At 54.8% G+C, this 19,366-nt stretch overlaps 1 protein-coding gene across 1 annotated transcript; it reads left to right on the top strand.

The window, feature by feature from the left end:
• Positions 1-6,609: 6,609 nt before the first annotated feature.
• Positions 6,610-18,540, top strand: Arhgef16 (Rho guanine nucleotide exchange factor 16). The gene is made up of 14 exons (XM_059256304.1): positions 6,610-7,194; positions 9,109-9,154; positions 10,061-10,230; positions 11,517-11,573; positions 12,046-12,206; positions 14,301-14,453; positions 14,542-14,671; positions 15,161-15,235; positions 15,366-15,458; positions 15,832-15,983; positions 16,240-16,428; positions 16,938-17,011; positions 17,424-17,525; positions 18,176-18,540. Exons 1-14 carry the CDS (start codon positions 6,610-6,612, stop codon positions 18,313-18,315), a joined length of 2,127 nt encoding a protein of 708 aa, XP_059112287.1. The 3' UTR covers positions 18,316-18,540.
• The last annotated feature ends 826 nt before the right edge of the window (positions 18,541-19,366 follow it).

Below are 19,366 nucleotides of genomic sequence, written 5' to 3'. Positions count from 1 at the left end.
TGTTACCAATTGTCTCCAGGTGGACCAAACTGCTCTTAGCTGAGATTCTCTGAGCTCAGCCCCCACCACCTGACAAATGTCACTAGCTGGTTACAAAGCTGAACCCTGCTGCAGCTCAGCCAGGCAGGATGGCCAAAGGACAAGGCCACCGTTGTGGAGTGGCTGAGTCTGCTGCTAAAGAAGCCTGAGCCTGGCCAGGTAGAGATGGCCCAGCCTCAGAGCTGGTGATGGAGGGCCGCAGCAGGGCAGAAAGTCTCAGACTCGGGGTGGTTTGGGTTCCTAAGACCAGCTGTGACCAGCTGCAACAGGCCCAGACTAGGAAGAAATCAGGCTTAGGGGACTAGAAGGCAGCAGAGGTACCCACAAGATTCATGGGAAGCTGACCTGCCCGAAAGGGTAAGGGAGCAGAGAACCAGGTGCAGAGAGGCCCACCCATGCAGGACCACACCCACAGTGATTCCCTGAGACCTCTGTCAAGGTCTCACTGGCTCTACATGATATCCTGCCCCAATCATGGTTCTGCTACCCCTGTACCCCAGGGCATGCTCCCACTGAGGGTTATTTAGCGGCCAAGAGAATGTGGGCTGTAGGTTCTAAGGCCTTAATCATGGGCCATTTCCAGCCCACCCTGAGCAGAAACAGCTAGGAGTCCTCCTCACGATTGCATCTGGGTCTGCTGAGTGGCTCTGGCCCAGTTTCTGCTCCTTTTAATCAGAACCCCTGGGCAAGCTAGTTCTCAGAGAGCATCAGAGCCTCTTCAGTGAGATGCAAGGTGGGTCCAGGACAGAGAAAATGCCAGCATCCATTTGGAAATTGAGCTCAATGTGTTTGTGCGGGCAGGTAGAAGTTGTTCCTGAATCCCAAAGACTTTCAGGGATACAGTGGCCAGGTACACAGAGCTCCTGTAGAAGGAGAATTTGGAGTTGCTTCCACACTCTCAGTGAGCCTGGGGTGCCTGAAATAGGGAGAAGACACACCCTTGGTCCATATGGAGTCTGGGAGGCCTCACACCCCACTCTCAGAAGTACTGTTGGTGGATGGCCATGGTTGGTATTTCCCTGGAGGCCACTAGAAGGAGAATCTGAGACCCTTGTGTTGCTAGTTTCTTGGTGAACCAAGAGTCAGAAGCCAGCCAGCCTGGGGGGAAGGCTGTCCCTTGGAGACTTGGGCTGCAGCAGGGAGTCCACAGTCCCCAAGGACAGAGCCTGTACTCTTGGGCCCCAATGACCACCCATCAGCAGCAGAAACCAAAGCAGCTTTCTGAAAGTTTTATGTCTGAGAGACCAAGGCCCAGGGGAGACAAAGCAAGGAAGAAAAATGGGTAGCCAGCAGCAGCCAACAGAAAGAAACATGTGCAAGAAAACGTGATTCCTGCCCTCTAAATTAATGGAAGATGTTGTATTTTCAAAACAAGAACAGGATGCTAGGAATGAAGAGCAAAGGGGGAAGGGAGCTCTTTGGAGGGGGCATAGGAATGGCAAAAGGACGGCAGGAGTCTCAGAAGGCTGAGTGGAGTGCAGGTGTCTCCAAAAGGACAAAGGAATGAGAAACGGCGAAAGGTCAGAAATCGGGAAATTTCAGAGCTTCAATCTTTTTTTTTCAGAGACAGGGTTTCTCTGTGTAGCCCTGGCTGTCCTGGAACTCACTCTGTAGACCAGGCTGGCCTTGAACTCACAGAGATCCTCCTGCCTCTGCCTCTGAGTGCTGGGATTAAAGGCGTGTGCCACCACTGCCCGATTCAGAGGTTTCGATCTTGATTAGTGAGTGTTCCTGAAAGGAAAAAATGGTGCAAGAAATTATTTAAAAAAAAAAAAAAAAAAAGACAGGCCTAGTGCTCCTGGCCTGCCTGGCATCCCAGCCACTGGAGGCTCAAGCAGGAAGACAACACATTCAAAGCCTGTCTGGGCTGCAGAGCAAGTTTAAGGCCAAGCCGGGCAGTCTAGTAAGACCCTGTCTCCAGTAATAATAAGTTATAATAAGGCAAGGGGCTGGGATATAGCTCAGTGGTGTAGCAGTGGCGCAGGTGAGGTCCCAGGGTGCCTCCCAGCAGGGGTGGGAAGTGTGAGGGATTATCCAGGAAATAATAGTAAACCACATGCAGGTCTAAGAACCAGGAACAAGCTGGCTGGAAAGTCTACCTGGCACCTCACTTAGTGAGTGTGAGGCCTGAGCCCTCCACAAGGCTGGTAGGGAAGAGTGCAGGGTCACCGTCTGAGGAAGAGAAGTCTGAAGGGCACCAAGAGGCCCTAGCAGCGAGAATAGAAAAGGGTGCTTCCAGATTCTAGAGGAAAATTATCCCCAGTGGGAGAGAAAGTAAAAAATATACCCCCTGCTAGGCTTGATGGCACACACCTTTAACCCCAGCACTCAGGAGGGAGAGGCAAGCAGATCTCTGAGTTCAAGGCCAGCCTGATCTATGTATCGAGTTCCAGGCCAGCCAAGGATACATAGTAAAACCTTATCTCAAAAAATTAAAAAAAAAAAAAATTAAAGATCTGGGACTGGAGAGATGGCTCAGGGGTTAAGAGCACTTGTTGCTCTTGCAGAGGACCTGGGTTTGGTTTCACAACCGTCTTTAACTCCAGTTCCAGGGAATCTGACCCCCTCTTCTGACCTATGCATACTACAGGCATGCATGCGATGCACACACATACATGCATACAAACACTCATACACCTAAAATAATATTTTAAAAAATGTTTACAGACTTTAAAAATCTGCCCCCTACTCCTTCCGGAGACAATGTCTGAGATTTGCTTTAGAGAGTAGCCCTGATGGTCTGAGGATAACCTGAGCCAACCTAAGGACCACCTATCCACCCAACCCCCACCTTGAGATAGGAGGATGCCCAGGAAGACCCGGAAGTGGCCCCTGCACAGAAGGGCCACACTCAAGGAGCATGGAGAAGCGAAACTGGACAGCTAGGGAAAAAAACTAACAGGAGAGCTGGCTGTGGAGGTAATAGAAATGATTAACAAAAGGCAGGCCAGCCTCATGGTCCCCTGCCCCTGGAGTCTGCAGCTATGCTGTGTATGGATGCACAGCCCAGCCTCCGTCTTGTCTGGGGACAAGCTGCAGGAGACGTCTGATGTGTCCAGTGGGTCTTCCAGTGCTACCCTCAGAACAGGTACCCGTAGCCCTCAGCCCTACTCTCTGGGGTCCCAGACAGGTTGTTTGCCAGGCCTGTGGGTGTGGTGCCAGACTGGGAACGAAAGCCACTCCCAGCAGTGGCTCACCTGACTGATTCCCTCTGGGCACCTCTGGCCCTGGAATGGACTTTGCCCTCTGCTGGGAGAGGCCACCATCTGCCAGGGTCTATGCCGTCCTGCACGCCTGAAACGCTAGCTTAGGAGTGATGGGTGTTTGCTGGTGAGAGAGGCAAACTAATGACAGCTTCTGTGTGGTCTGTTCTGAGTGAAATGATCGCTGTGTAAAAGAATTGCACATGACATCTGTCCTAGGCCATCCGAAGACAGCAACACCAACTTCTCCAGACCTTGGTTGGTGCAGCCCTGCCCCACACCACACAAGTGTGACAGATGCCAGCTCCCGGGGGAGGCCTGGTGTGACTGCTATCATCCTCAGCCAGGATTTGGAATGTCCTTAGGAATGCACCCTCCCTTTCTCAGGAGGCACTAGGCCCCAGCCCGCCCCTGCCCCTCCCTGGGGCCCGTGAGTCTCAGTTGCACTCAACTTCTCAGGATAGTTTTAGCCAAGAGCTTCTATGCTGGAAGATTCTGGGGCTTCAGGGGGTGAGCGGGGACATGACCAGATACTTGGGTGCCTCACGCTTTAGCAGTGTGACCAGCCCTGTCCCCTTCAGGGAGGGACTGCTAGGCAGGATCTTGGTACCATCTCTGCTCTGAAAAATGGGGTAGGATGGAGCTGTGACCTGCCTGGAGCTCTGGGGTGAGTGTGATCTTCCTAGAGGTTGGAGAGTCACCAGTTCTGGAGGCCCTGAACCCATCCAAACAGCCTTGGTCCCCATCCCCATCTCTACTAGGGTAGCTGTCCTTTCCAGTCCAGTTCAGTCCATCTGGCTTTGTCAGGCAGGGCAGGTAGGCACCACACCCTGGGATGTGAACCTGGGACAGTGCCCAGGGCAAATGACAAGGGGGCACTGAGGCCCAGTACTGAGCCCAGAGCCTTACCCCTGATGTGGGCAAGAGACATGGAGCTCTCTTGTTTAACCATCTGAAAAACAAACTTCCCCTTTGGAAGGCTCTTTCTAATAAGTTGGTATTTGGGATTGTTTGGTTTTTGCTTTTGTTGAGATAGTCTCACAATGTATGTAACCCAGGCTGGCCTTGAACTCCAGCGCCTCCTGTCCCAGCCTCTGGTGCTGAGTTTATGTGGTGTGCCTCCACAACCCTCTTAGGCTCGTGTCATTTTAACCTAGACAAAGTTCTGAGCATATAAAAGGCTTCCTCAATGTTGTCTCCCTTGTTTTTAGAAAAAGGGAAAATATTTACAGAAGGGTATGGTGGTATTATGTTCCCCAAAATATTGTGCACCCTAATAAACTTATCTGGGGTCAAAGAACAGAACAGCCACTAGATACAGAGGCCAGAAAATGGTGGCACTCACACCTTTAATCCTAGCATTCCAGAGGCAGAAATCCCTCTGGATCTCTGTGAGTTCAAGGCCACATCAGAAACAGCCAGGCATGGTGACACACGCCTTTAATCCCCAGAAGCGAGCCTTTAATTCCAGGCAGTGATGGCAGAAAGCAGAAAGATCTATAAGGCGTGAGGACCAGAAACTAGAAGCATTTGGCTGGTTAAGCTTTCAGGCTTTTGAGCAGCATAGTTCAGCTGAGATTCATTCTGGATGAGGACTGAGAGGCTTCCAGTCTGAGGAAACAGGATCAGCTGAGGAATTGGCGAGACCTTTTAAGATTCCTGCAACAGAAGGGAGTTTTCCCCCACTTTACATCAGGGTCCTACAAAGTCTCCTGAGTGCCAGCCTCTCTCATTACCAGTGCGGTGTGGTGTTTGATTCAGAAAAGGCTTGGCCGCTGCTATGTGGCCCCTGCAGCCAGTCAGAGCTGTTTAATGGGCTTTGCAGGTCATCTAGGAGCCTGTTGGGAAGTTTTCAAGTGATGCCTTTGTTCTTACTGAGCCCATTTTGCAGATTTTAAAATTGAAACCAAGAAGTGGCACGTGTAATCATTGAGGACCCCAGGTTCCCAGGCCCCCAGCAGGGCAGCTCTTGACGAGTATTGAGGACCTCCAATCACAGAGGTAAGTGGCAGTGCCGTGGACAGTTGACCCTCAGCATACTGGTCAGTGTGGATGACTGGTTCCCTGGCTCCTGCTATATCCAGGTCAAATTATAGGTCTGCTCACCTCAGTCTCTGGGTCACAGGGCAGTGGGATTCCCTGCCCAGGAGGGACATTTGTCCCTTCCAGTCACATCTCTCCTGTTAGCCAAAGCCAACCTTAGGACTGTGCTGCACCCAAGGGAACAGAAAATGCCAATGCTGAAGAGACACTGGAAACCATTGCTCAGGGCTTCCTACTGTGGATGGGGCAGGGTGGTGGGACACCGGTAAGTCAATGCTGAGGAGAAAGAAGTCGGAAAGAGCTGCTGGGATGAACAGGTGGAGTGGCTGAGGGGCAGCATATTGGCTGTCAGTTCCTGTCCTGGGCTGGGCAGTGAGCCCCTGGACTGTGGCTCAGATTGATGCTCCCTGCTCTCACCCCATCTGCACTATGACCCCGGGTTTACCTGAGGACCCCCAGGACTGGGATTGTGGTCCCCCAACTTCAGAAACATGGAAAGTACAAATGTATATCGGAGGGTGCTATGAGGATAGGTTTGGGAGCCAGCCTTGGTGCCGGGGAAATGGGCTTGGCTGGGAGAAGGGGAAGCAGCCAGGCTTTACTTGGAGCCTAGCTCTGCTATGTGTGTGGAAAGCCACTGAGCAGGAAGGCCATGTCAGGTAGTGTCTCCTCCTCCCACCCTCTATCCTGCTTGCTCCTTATATTTGTCAGGGCCAGACATCTGAGGCATGTCTCCAGCAGGTCCCTGGGCCTCTGGATAGCCCATCCCTTAACAATGATGCAGAGCCAGGCAAGGCCATGGTCACATCCACAGCATCTGCTGCAGTCTCAGGAAACCATAACTGTCCCCATGCAAACCACACACAAAGTGCCCAGGCATCAGTAAGGGGCCTAGCCAGGATTCTGGTCCAGGTCTATGGGGCCTCTGGGCCCAGCCACAAACATGCCCTTATTTGCACCCTGCCCAGGACCCAGGACCAGTTACGTCAGAGAAAGCAGGGTGGTCCCTGAGGCCCAGTTCAGCCACAGATTGTTTTCACCAGGCCTCTCATCTCAGGGAATAGCTGCCTGAGGCACATAGCCCCAGATTAGCCCAGACTCCAGCTTCCCTGCACACCTGTAAAGCACCTATGCCACATGCCAGGGGAGGCTCCTGGTGAGCAGCCATAGCCAGCCCTGCACTCCCTGTCCTTGCCTGGGAGCGGTTATGGGAGGATGCTAAGAAGAAACAAGATTGAACACCAGGGAGGCTGTATGCAGGAGGCCTCTCTGAGCCTCTCACCACTTGCCTGCCTCTCTCTCTAGGGCCCCTCTGCCACCCAGCATGTCCCAGAGACATTCTGACAGTTCTTTGGATGAGAAACTACTGGAATATCGTTTCCATGCAGAGCTGCGACTCGATGCCAATGGGAACCCTATGCCAGGGCTCTCCATGGTCCGTAGGTCCTTGAGAGCCAGGACCAATGCTGCCTTTGAGCCAGAGGCCTCCGAACCCCTGCAGGTGCCCCCAGAAGATGAAGAGCCACGACCCATCATCCTCAGCACACAGAGCCCCGCAGCACTCAAGATGGGCACCCAGCAGCTCATTCCTAAGAGTTTGGCCGTGGCCAGCAAGGACAAGACCAAGTCCCCAGCCCGCCACCAGAGCTTTGGGGCAGCTGTGCTCAGCAAGGAGGCTGCTCGGCGGGATCCTCGGCTCTTCTCAACCCCCAGCTTCTCCTTGGATGACATGGATATGGACACTAGCATGAATCTGACTCGAAAACTGAGGAACCAGTCCTACAGGGCAGCTATGAAAGGCCTAGGGTCACCCAGCAGCAAGGGAGACTCAGTCCAGCTCGGCCCCAAGCTCCAGGCTCTCGCTGAGGAAGGTCCTCGGCCTCCTGCCCAATGCCTAGCCAAAAATAAGGTAGGGAGATGAGCAGCAGAGATGGCAGTGTCTCTAGGGGCGCAGGAGTTCACAAGCAAGGAGGCAGCCTGGTCCTGTGACTCTTCTATCTGCACCACACATGGCAATTGCTGGGTGCAGGCCCCTGACCATCCTGCCGACCATGCTGTGGCTGGAGGAGGTTGAGCCATGTTCTTGGGAATCTTCCACATCTCTACTTCCATCCAGTGTGGATAGCAGAGGGAATCAGTCACTCCTGAGCCCAAGCATGGAGCCAGCCCGTCTGAAGACACTTTTCAGTGGTGCCTGGCTCAGGCTGCAGTGGGACCAGGAGGGATGGTGTGTAGCCCTCACCACCCATCTCCCTGTCCTGCTGCTTCCTGGCTGCCCTGGGGAGGGAGAGCGCTCTTCCTGAGCTCTGGTGTAGCCCTGGGTGTCCAGAAGAACAGAATGGAGTCCTAGCCCTTTGGGTTGCAGGAAGCGCGTGGTCAGGTAGTGACCACTCCTTCCTCTTTCCATCCTGCTTGCTCCTTATGTTTCAGGGTCAGATGGGAGATTTCTGCTTCATAGCCCTTCAAGGCCATTGCTTCCCAGGATACAGGGCTGTGGAGGGCTTCTGGACCTCTTGCCGGAGGTTTTCCTCAGATTTGTTCAGGGGGCTCCCAGGCGCAGGGCTCAGTCAGCTTCCATGAAGGGCCTGGGATGGGCTTTTGTGACTATGTGACCCCTAACAGATTCCTGACACTTGTGAGCTTCAGTTTCCCCGTATATAAGTGAAAATGGCCACTACCCAGCGGTAGCATACTCCAAAAATGCCTTTTGTTGCCTAGAGCTGTGCACAGCATCATGGGAAAAGCAAGCTTATTTGGGCATACAAGCTCCCTAGACCCTGAACCACAGCTTGGCTTTGGAGAAGCAGACACCTGTCAGAACAATAGCCACCAGCACACGCTTGGTCAGGCTACAAGCTTCCATGAAGGCCGATAGTGGCCAAGGCAAGACCTCTGTGTCTGCGGTGCCAGCCACTGTCCTTCATCACAGTTCCCTGCCACATCTACCTGAGATGCCTGGACCCTTGATGTGTGTCCCTGTACCCCAGGAACCAGGCCGGCCAAGGTCTCATTCATTCATTCCTCAACAAGAGTCCCGTCTTCAGCACACACTCCTGTTGCATGCCCCATGCTGGGTACTTAGCTGTGGCTGCTCCTGACAGCTCCTGTGCAGAGGGTGTCACCGGCAGGCAGGGGACAGTGCAGGAGGCCCTAGGAGCCTCCTAGATGAGAAGGCTCCCCATGGTCCCAGGGCCAGGAGGGATACAGTAGAGGAAGGATTTGGAATGGAGGTGGTGAGGAGGGTGGGGGAGGGTGAGAAAAGGAGCTAGGCCAGGTTCAGCTGGGAGTGTCACACTTTCCCGACCTGTAAGGGAGTTTTCAGGCCCCAACTGGTTCTAAGAAACCAGAAGCGACTGGCCTCTGCTTTCCTGGAGCCAGTGTACCTGTGAAAACCTGGTGTTTCAGCCAAGGAGTGGGGACTGTGTGGGGATGCCAGTGTAGAGTGGGGTTTCCCCAGAGCTCTGCCCCAGGTTGCCTCTGCAATCTCCTCCCTCAGTTTCTGGGGCCCTGAACCAGTACCAGGGCCAGACTCTAACCAACAGCATTCTGCCCACTCCAGCCCCCTCTTCATTCCCACCACGTCCCACTCTCCAGGTAATGCCTCTTAACTGGCTTAGCCCCTGGGCAGCCTTCCTGGGCCTGTAGCAGCCCGCTGCCCTGTACCCCAGCTTTTACCTCTTCTGGCCTCTGCTTGTGAAGCTCCCTCCTCTCCCTTACACATCTTGCTGTGGGATAAATCTCTGGGCCGCCATAGTAATAGAAGGGGAGCCCACCCATACCTCCCTCCCCACTGACTGCTGAGGTTTCTGTGTCTTCTCTGCAGAAAACTCTGGGTCGGAAACGTGCACACAAGGGCTCCTTCAAAGATGGTAAGTGGCTCACAGGAAGCTGAGAGCCGAGCATGGCCAGGAGGGGGTCTCAGTAGGGCCAACCAGGGACTGGGTGGGTCTGAGAAGATGAGATCAGGCTGGGCAGGACATTGGACACAGATCCCAGTTGTTGATGTGACTGTATGTCTCGTAGAATTCCCTTGGACTCCTAAACTATGTGATCCAAAGACAGGACAGGACAGCCCCACACTATCTTGAGTATCCAATGGGACCCAGGTTGGATTATAGGGCATCAGGCCTCCAGAGAGGCAGACACTCATCTCTGTTCTCTGCATGAAATCTTCCTGGGCCAAAGAGAGCCTACTGGGCACTGCAACTCATGAGAAAGTAATAACTATTGTTGTATCTTCCTGGTCCCACTAAGGCATGGTGACTCCAGCAAGAATATCCCTCCCTCCTGGCTCATGTTAGCTCTATGGGTGGCCACAGGCCAGAACACAAGGATTCGGGCCTCTCTGCAAAGTCTCTGGGACACACTCCCTGTGTGGAACAGCAGCAGTCCCCAGTCTCAGATATAGGCTGACACATCAGCTGCATGGCCTCAGAGATGCCCTGAACTGGGTTAGCCCATGCCAGGCTGGGCTGGTAGTATTGATGGCTCATGGCCAGCAACCAGCATACTCAGGCCCCGCCTGAGTACCCCAGCCTCCCTCTCCCAGACCAGGCACAGCTGGCCTCACGCAGCTCTGGTTGGTCTGCTTGGCCCTGACCTGGAGTGCCACATTCTACACTGGACTGCTACCATCTCCCAGGCTGACTTTACACCACTCTAGGACCCAGTGGGCCATAGGGGAGCCTGCATGTTTTTGAGAGCTTTGTGGGGCCCTTGGGAGGGCCAGGCTACCCCCAAACCCTCATGCAGACAGGCGACTCTGCTCTCTCCAGAACCCCAGTTGTACCAGGAGATCCGAGAGCGGGGTCTAAATACCAGTCATGAGTCTGATGATGACGTACTCGATGAGCCTGCCAGCCCAGAGGGATCTCAAAGAGCGGACACCACCATTGTGGTCAAGAGCTATCGGCCTGCCCAGCTCACCTGGAGCCAGCTCCCGGAGGTAAGGAGGCCCCGTGGCCTTCCCTTCCCTAGCTTTTGGTAGCCAAGGCCCTTACAAGGAGTTCAAACTTAGCTTCCAGAGTCACTGGGGTACACAGTTGGCCTGTGGAGCAGTGAGTGTGTCTTCTGACCTGGTATGTGGCTGGAGGTCTGACCTGAAGGGGTTCTGGGAGCACAAGGAGTCCCTTCCTAGGACCCTCTTCTCACTAGATCAGCGCCCCCCCCCCATACTTCCCACATCTGAAAATGGGGCCCTGTCTAGACTGTGGGGGCTCAGTCAAAACAGGACCAGGATGCATAGTGGATGCAGCACTGGGGACCTGGTTGGCTGCTGTTAGAGGCATGTGACCCCTGTCCTCTGCGGGCTGTGGGTGTGGCAGGAAATGGAGATGGTAGACCCAGCCTTTCCTTCATTTCAGTATAATGGAGCTTCTTGTTTGCCTGTGGTGGGATTGAGGGACCCCCCCCCCCCATGAGAGTGCCCACAGTGGAACCTGGACAGGGAGGCTCCAGCCAAGGGCTGCAGCAAGGCAGACCCTACTTCACAAGTAGAAATGTCCAGAAGTACACATTAATTACCCTGCTGGATGCCAGAAGCTGGGGACAGGTGATTCCTCCCATCTGGGATGGGGCTCAGTATACTGCACCCTATAATATTGCCCAATATTTAGAGCCTGGCCTACCCACGCTTGGAAAACTGCAGGGGCCCCATGCATTGTTGACAGTGCCTCTGCCAGGCTGTGAGTAGGAGAACACAAATGGAGGCAGTTCTCTGTCCTGCAGAGGCCAGGCATTGTGGCGGTCCAGCCTGCCCTGACATGCTCTATATCGATAGGCGTGGGGGGAGCCACGATAAGACAACCTAGGGCCATTGGCCCCAAGAGGATGAAGGGTGCAGGTGATAACAGCCTGTGCCTTCCCTGGCAGGACTCTGACTCAGCTGCTCAGGTGGTGTCTGAATCATCACCCCCCCCCACAGGCACATGCACACACACGCACACGCACACGCACGCACGCACGCATGCTGTCTCTCTGTATCTCTCTCCCTTCCTCTGGACTCCCTGTCTGTCTTCCTGGCCTAGGTCTAGGGCTCCAGAGATAGAGTGGCACTGTCCTGCGAGGTTTCTATGGAGAGGAAGATAAGCTGAGAAGACACAGACAGCTGAGGGTCCTGACTGGAAGTGGCTCTGCCCTCCAGGCTGGGTCTAGCCCAGAGGATGGAAGAGGGGACCTGGCTCCATTTGTAGGACCTGTGACCCATAGCTCCTTTGCCTGTGCTCTCCTCAGGTGCTGGAGTCAGGTGTCCTGGACACACTGTCGATGGAGGAGCGCAAGAGGCAGGAGGTAAGGCCACTGGGAGTCCCTAGACGTGGCATGGGCCACACAGTACCCTGGAAATTGGAGAACCACAGTGATACGCTGTCCTCACCTACCCTAATGGCCACCTCATACCATGATGCCTGAGGACTGAGCCTCTTGGTTGCCTTGTGAACCCTCAAGCAGCATCAGGAAAGGAGCCTATCTTTGCCTCCTCAGGAAGAACCAGAGTCCTGGCCTGGGATGAGGGGCATGGCGCAGTGGTAGTGTTTGCCTAGCATGTGTCAGCCTGTGTTTGATCCCCACCCAGTACCATCTTCCACAGAAAGCAGAGTCCTGGCCACCTCCACACAGCCTGAGTTGGTGAGCCAGAGCCCATAGGGACACAGACTCATGGCCTGTGCAACAGTCATGACAGCCCCCCGGAGGGGCCCACACCCCAGTCTTCCTCCCTCCTCCCAGGGCATGTCCTGTCACTGAGTGTCATCTTCTCATGCAGGCCATCTTCGAGATCCTCACGTCCGAGTTCTCCTATCTGCACAGCCTGAGCATCCTGGTGACTGAGTTCCTGCAGTCCAGGGAGCTGAAGGCCACTATGACACAGACAGAGCACCACCACCTCTTCTCCAACATCTTGGATGTGCAGGCTGCCAGTCAGAAGTGAGCTTCCCAGCCCTTCACATCTGGGTCTCCCTGGGTCCCCAGGAATGCTCTTCGCCTTGCCTCTAGGCAGCCATCATTGCAATGATGTCAGTGGGCCCTGGGTTATAGCTGTGCATGGGAAGCTTGGAGCGGCCACTGACTCCCAGGCTGGGCAGTGGGAGGCACTTCTCTCCCATACAACCCTATGTTACCAACGGGTATCTCACCTCAGCACTGGGCATAGTCAGCAGTGCCCGCAGAGTACTCACCCAGCCAGGTGGCAGCCTCGAGTTGCATCCCCAGGTCATGTTCTACCCAGCAGTGTCTGGTGGCCTGGCTGGGCTCTGGTTGCAAGGCCTAGAATCAGAGGAGGGGCCAGGCATGCAGCTACAGGCTGGTGAGGGCCTGTGTCTTGTGTGTGTGTGTGCAAGTGCTTTTGTGATTGCATATACGAGTGCCTCTGTGTGTGTGTGTGTGTGTGCTTTGTGTATGTGTGTGTGTGTGTGTGCGTGTGTGTGCTTTGTGTATGTGTCTTTGAATACTTCCAGTGGGTATTTCACACCAGCACTGGGTATAGTGCCTGCCTGTATGTGTTTGCTCATACCTGTATATGTGCATGTATTCACATCCTTAGCACCATCCAGTCATGTTGTGTGTGGGCTCAGCCCTTGCTGCTGCTGTAGTCCAGGAGACCCCAGGCCTCCCTATCCTTTATCCTTGGCTTCGCTGATGAGGCTGGTGCCTGAGGTCCTCTCCTGGGTCTCAGTGGTGTCAGGAGAAGAACAGGTCACAGGGTGCTAGTTCACAGGCTGGGCCATCCAAACATAGGATGCTGTCTCCTGCATGTCAGGATCAGCCTGGCCCTTGCTGAGCCTACTCAGAGTCTGCTGTGATGTCCTCTCTACCCCAGGAAGTTTCATTTAGACAGGGAACAGAGGACTGTCCTATCCCTGGACACAAGGACTCCCTGTAGGAGATTCAGTAACTAACTGTGGGAACTACTCGCTCCTGACTCATCGGAGGAGGGGAGGGGTCCCGGAAAGTGGGTGACCCTCATGCAGACTCCTGCCCCCAGTGTGGTCCCTGGATGCTGTGCAGCCTCTGATTGCTCAGCATGGCCATTGCTGCCCTGGTGTGGGACTCTCTAGCCTCCTTGCTAGCCATTCATAGTGATCTCCTTTGAGAATTGGTGCTATTTTGGGCCAGTAGTGGGAGGCTGGCCCTTCCAGACTTTTCCAGGAAAACCCAGGGCTCATGCATTTCAACTGAGTGGCCTGGCTTGCCTACTTGTGCATGGTGGGTGTGTGCAGGCAGCCTCAGCTTCCGTTCATCCATGGGGCCCATGTGCTTCTGAGGCTCTCTATTAGTTACACAACTTTTCCCAAGGGCCAGTGACTCTTAGAGTGCACTTTCTTATAGGAAATGGGATCCATGTGGGTAGAGGGTCTGTTGAGTTCTAAGGACCCATACTCACATCCAAGCCTGGAAGGGTCTTCTCAGATGGACAGAGTTCTCCCAGCTGCCTAAGCCAGGGCCTAGAGACGTGGACATAGCTCAGGACCAACTACTGGTCCCACATGCCAGGTTGCCAAGACCCAGAGAACTCTGGGTCATTTGCTCACTTTGTCATCATGCTGCCTGGCTCAGAGGCTAGCAGTCTCTCCAGGACGTCCTCAGTTGTCTATTATGGGCTGGACTCCATGCAAGTGGATAGTTGTGAAGCCTTGCAGGGAGGTTGGCTGGCAGAATCACCTTAGTTTCAAGGCCCATCCCTAGACAGACATGGCTCTTCCTGGGTCCCAATGCATCATAGGATTGCTGCATCTCTGTCCTTGAACCTCACACCCAGGGACAACCATAGGGTTGGATGTTACAAAGGCAGTGTGGAGAGCTGATCTGTCATGGGGGGGGGGGGGTCCTCTGAGGGCTGTTGGACAAATGTCTAGATTACAAACATTCTGCCTGACCCACTGGGCACCTGCCATGTACTGCCTCCAAGACTGATCTGTGCAGACATTTTTGTCTGCATACATGTGTCTATGTGGGTGTGTGCACACACCCACCAAAACGGTGCCTTCACTTCCCCAACCACTCCCCACTTCAATGATGCAGGTTCTTTGAAGCCCTGGAGCAGCGGCACAAGGCACAGGTGTGTGTGGAGGACATCAGTGACATCTTGGAGGACCACGCAGAGAAGCACTTCCACCCTTACATTGCCTACTGCTCCAACGAGGTCTACCAGCAGCGCACCCTGCAGAAGCTGTCGTGAGTGGGCCTTTCTGCCCCCAGCCCTCCTCACGCAGGTCCCACCTGCCCAACCTCCTTCTGAAGTCGTGACAGTTCCCTGTTGCAGGAACAGCAATGCAGCCTTCCGAGAAGCCCTAAGGGAGATTGAGAAACGGCCAACGTGTGGAGGCCTGCCCATGATCTCCTTCCTGATTCTCCCCATGCAGAGGGTGACCCGGCTGCCACTCCTGACAGATGTGAGTATCCAGGAGGCTTGGGTGCAGCCACACGAACACCCCTGGAGGCCCTGCCTTCAGAGTTGCCTCTCTGACCTCTTTCTCCACACTCCTACATCTGTAATTGGATAATTACAATGCGTATAAGACAGTGTGATTAATCTTGATCGCTTTGCGGTCGGTAACATGATACTATAGCCTGTAGACACATACTTAGGCAAGTGCCCGTACACCCTTGGCCCTGGAACTGCAGAAATACTGCTCTTCCCCAGGATGGAAAGGGCCAGATGTGTGGTGCTAACTCCCTTTCCCTGGCTTGGCCCCAGAGGTGCAGAGGCCATATGTAGACTGTAGACACACTGGTGGGTCCAAACAGGAACCCTCTGGAAGTCCTTGCTTGTCTTGAGGCCCCTCCCTGACTTCCAGAGTCTGGAACTGGTGGGGAGCCCCTTCCCATGCAGGGCTCCTTGGGAGGGGCTTGGGTGCTTCACAGCTGTTGTCTTCCCCCAGACACTCTGCCTGAAGACACAGGGCCATCCTGAAAGGTGTAAAGCTGCCAGCCGTGCCCTGAAGGCCATCAGCAAGGTGAGGCGAACTTCGTGTGGTACTGATGGGGAAAGGGACTAGATCCTGTGCCACCAGGGGGGCAGGCACTCTGTGGAATATCCAGTCCTCCATCCATGCCTGCGGTATACATGTAAACTCAACCCTGCAGCTGGTGAAGCAGTGTAACGAGGGGGCCCACAAAATGGAGCGCACAGAGCAGATGTACACACTGCACACGCAGCTGGATTTTAGTAAGGTCAAGGTAGGTGCCTTGCCAACCCACCCACCCACCTGTTGTCCTCATCCTAGGAGTCAGAAGCTTCTAGGGACGGAGGTTGGGGGACCCCTTGAGCTGCCCTGACTCAGGGGGAAGGGGGTGTCAAGGCCTCTCCAGGACTGGCTCCCACCCTCAGCTTAGGCAGAACATTCGTCAAGTGCACGGAGAATCGGGGCTGCTCACGGCTCTCCTGTGGGGGAGAACAGGGCCTGCCCTGGTACCTGTGGGCCAGCTGCATGGCCATCCCTTAGGGTTCAGGAATATCCCATTGGTCCTCCGTTTAGTCCTAACAGGGACAACAAACTCAATTCGGGGAGTTTCCGTGTCCATTTCCTTCATCTGTCCACTCTGTCCCCAGTCCCTCCCACTCATCTCTGCCTCTCGCTGGCTCCTGAAGCGTGGAGAGCTCTTCCTCTTGGAGGAATCCAGCATCTTTAGGAAAATCGCCAGCCGACCCACATGCTACCTGTTCCTGTTCAACGATGTCCTGGTTGTCACCAAGAAGAAAAGGTAAGCACTAGGCTGCAGATGTCAGGCGAGAGAGCAGCCGGGAGTGGAGTGGCCCTGAACCCCTCCGACTTGAGTTGACATTCATTGGTACGCCTCACTTGATTTGGGATGGCCACACAGCTCTATACAGAATCAGATCTCGGCTATCTGCAGGCCTGGGCTTCCCTCTCTGGCCATGGAAACTGTCTCCAGGCCCAGGAGACGAGTCTTAGGAGCACTCTTGAGGTTAACTGACGACTCTCCTGCGTCCCCACAGTGAGGAAAGCTACCTGGTCCAAGACTACGCACAGCTAGATCAGGTACAGGTCAGGAAGCTGGAGGCCTCAGAGCCCTCTCTGTCAGGAGGCAGCAGCCGCAGTTCCTCCGTGCCCCACCCCTTCCAAGTGAACCTGCTACGCAACAGTGAGGGCCGCCAGGAGCAGATTCTGCTGTCCTCTGACTCTGCGTAAGATGGTGGAACCCAACGGGAGGGGAGCACATGGGAGGACGGGATGTGCCGCCCTGTGTCTGAGAGCCTCTGTATGCTGAGCACCGCCAGTGCCCGGCAGAGCCATAAGCAGAACGCAGCCTGTCTCTGGGCATTTGTTTTCCTCGTGGGAATACACCAACTGATGAATGGCTGTACTGTCCAGTAACCAGGGAGGGAGCTTCAAGGGGGAGAAAAGGATGAGTGTGGATGTGATTGATGGGCCTTCATCATTGTCAAGGTGGTGTTCAGGTCAAAAGCCCAAGGGACAGAGGGAGTGAGGCAGCAACCAGAGAGAGGAGTGCACAGCCAGAGCACAGCTGTGCAAAGGCCCTGAGGCAGGAGCACCCTGCTGTCAGGCAACAGGATGATGTCAGGAGCCAAGCACAGTAGGTCAGGTCAGCATAGTCAATGAACCTGGGACGTAGAATGGGCCATGGACCCCAAGAAGGAAGGAGGGTCTCAACTATGTTCTCTGTGGCCTCTAGGAGTGACCGGGCCCGGTGGATCACAGCCCTCACCTATAAGGAGAGGCAGTGGCAGGGCCTCACCAACAAAGGAGGTGAGTGTGATGTGTGCAGGATTGCAGCCCTGGGTACAGCTGGTCTGTCTAGATGGCAGGCCACACACAGCTTCCCTGGGGTACCTTGCTTGGGTGCTGGCCCCTGTATGTACTTGTGACTATGTACATGTAGCCACAGCTTAGCCTTATTGGTCCTTAAGAGGCTTAAGGTCCTGAAGCTGGGGAAACTGAGGCCAAAGGAACAGAACAGGCTAGCTAGCTCATCAAAATGTCACCTCGGGCCCTGGCTGTTCTCTTAAGGGAGAGATGTCCATCTGCAGGTGCCAGGTGTCTGTCCTGCACCCCTGGAAGGCCAGTCTTCATCCCGGGGAAGCTGTCCATCTTGTGCTGGGACAGCTTGCACCATGTGTCTGTGGGAGAGTACTGGCCTAGCTCTCCGTATTTCCCCCAGACCTGCCCCAGGTGGAGATCACCAAGGCATACTTTGCCAAACAGGCGGATGAGATCACATTGCAGCAGGCTGACGTTGTCCTGGTCCTACAGGAAGAGGACGGTGAGTGTGGATGGGTCACACCTGAGTGGGTGCCAACCAGACAAGGGTGCAGAGTGTACTGGGGTGCAGCAAGAACTTCCTCAAAGGATGGGGAGATGGCTCAGCTGGCACAAGGACCTGATTTTGAACTCAAGAGCCCACATAAAAGAAAGCTGGGGGTGGTGGCACATGATTGTGTCATCCCATTGCCAGGGAAGCAAAGACGTGCAAATCTCCAGGGCTCATTGACCAGCCAGCCTAGCCTCGCTGGCGAGCTCCATGCTGATGAGACTATCTCGAAAGACAGTGGACAGCACCTGAGGAACTGGGGTTGTCTTTGGGCCTCCACGCAGCTAGGTGTATGTGGATCCATACACACATGCATAAACACACCACGCTCAGTCTCCTCAGAGGGAGGACTGCGAGTACTGGAGTCATAGGACCAAAGTGAGTTCACTCTGAGCCCTAAGTGAAGTGTCGGTTCCTGGTGGTCCCGGCATAGGCCTCTACAAGGCCCAGGTCATGCAGGTGGAGTGGGTGGCCAGGAGCGACGCCTCCTTGGCTCTCAAGGCAGGAGGGGTGGTCAGTTCCAATAGTCACCCAGGCCCTAGAACCCTCAAGAGCAGAGGTGGGATGGGAGGGTTCCCTCTCATCTACCCCTTTGCATCCAGGCTGGCTGCACGGAGAGAGGCTTCGGGATGGAGAGACAGGCTGGTTCCCCGAGAGCTTTGCTCGCTGTATCACCAGCCGCGTGGCGGTGGAAGGCAATGTGCGCAGGATGGAGCGGCTCCGGGTGGAGACAGACGTGTAGCTGGGCAGCTCGAAGCCAGACATGGTGGACACGGCGTCAGTCCTCCCGCCTAACCCCAGGAAGTGGGACACAGCTCTGTTCCTTGGGCCTTCCCACAGCCTCACGGTTGAGTGCAGAGCACAGGATACCTATACATTCCACCTGCTTTCTTGGAAGGCTTTGAGGCAAGCTCCAGGGGCCCACATTCTGGTAGGAGTCCAGCTTGGCTCCTCGCTGGCCACCCAAGCCACGGGTGATACAGGACTGCTGCCTTCATTGAAGACATCCCAGATCCACCCCTCTTTCCCAAGTGAGACAGGAAGGGCCCGTGTTCAGAGAGGACAATGTTGGTGGAAGGTGACCTGAGGTGCCAGCAGAAATGTTGTGATGGAGGTTTTTAAATAACATTAAACTATTTCTTTAAAACTTGGGTACACCTGAGCTTAGGTCACAGCCACTTGTCTCAGTAAAATCCCAAGGTATAACAGGTGTGTGGAGAATGGCCTCAGGTCTGTCCTTAGCTCTGACCCATCTGTCTACTAGCCAGAGTGTCACAGCAAAGCTGTGGCTCCTGCTTGTGAGGTCAGAAATGTTAACAGCTGGACCTTACAGGGCTTAGCCTGACCACAGGGTTCTTAGGGCTTGGACACCGTGGAGACACTCTGGGGTGGTGATCCCAGTCCCTGCAGACCTCCCTCTTGGGGATCTACAGGCCAGAAAGGCAGCCTCCGTGCTGACTACGGCCAAGCTAGGTCTCTCCAACAGCGCCCCAGCCTGGTGCTGAAGCCCCATGCCTTTCTCTGCTTGGCTGGTGCTAGATTGGGGTGGAGCACCCAGCATCCACTATAGAATCGGCCCCATCCTACTGGGCTCAGCCTTGCTACAGAAGTGACAGGTATAGATGAATCTCCACTAGGTGTAAAAGCACAAATGGTGATGCCCTACCTCCCTAGGCTTGGTGAAGAGCTGCACCTCTAGACAGGCTAGGGCCAGCCACTCCCTATGGCCTCCATGACCAAGGCAGCCAGAAGGGCCAAGTCTAGGCTCAGCCTGACACTAGTCTTCACCAACG

Source organism: Peromyscus eremicus, chromosome 2 (genome assembly GCF_949786415.1).
Source record: "Peromyscus eremicus chromosome 2, PerEre_H2_v1, whole genome shotgun sequence".
NCBI lineage: Eukaryota > Metazoa > Chordata > Mammalia > Rodentia > Cricetidae > Peromyscus > Peromyscus eremicus.
The sequence above is the reverse complement of the archived record's forward strand: the minus strand, read 5'-3'. Positions and strand labels throughout refer to the sequence as shown.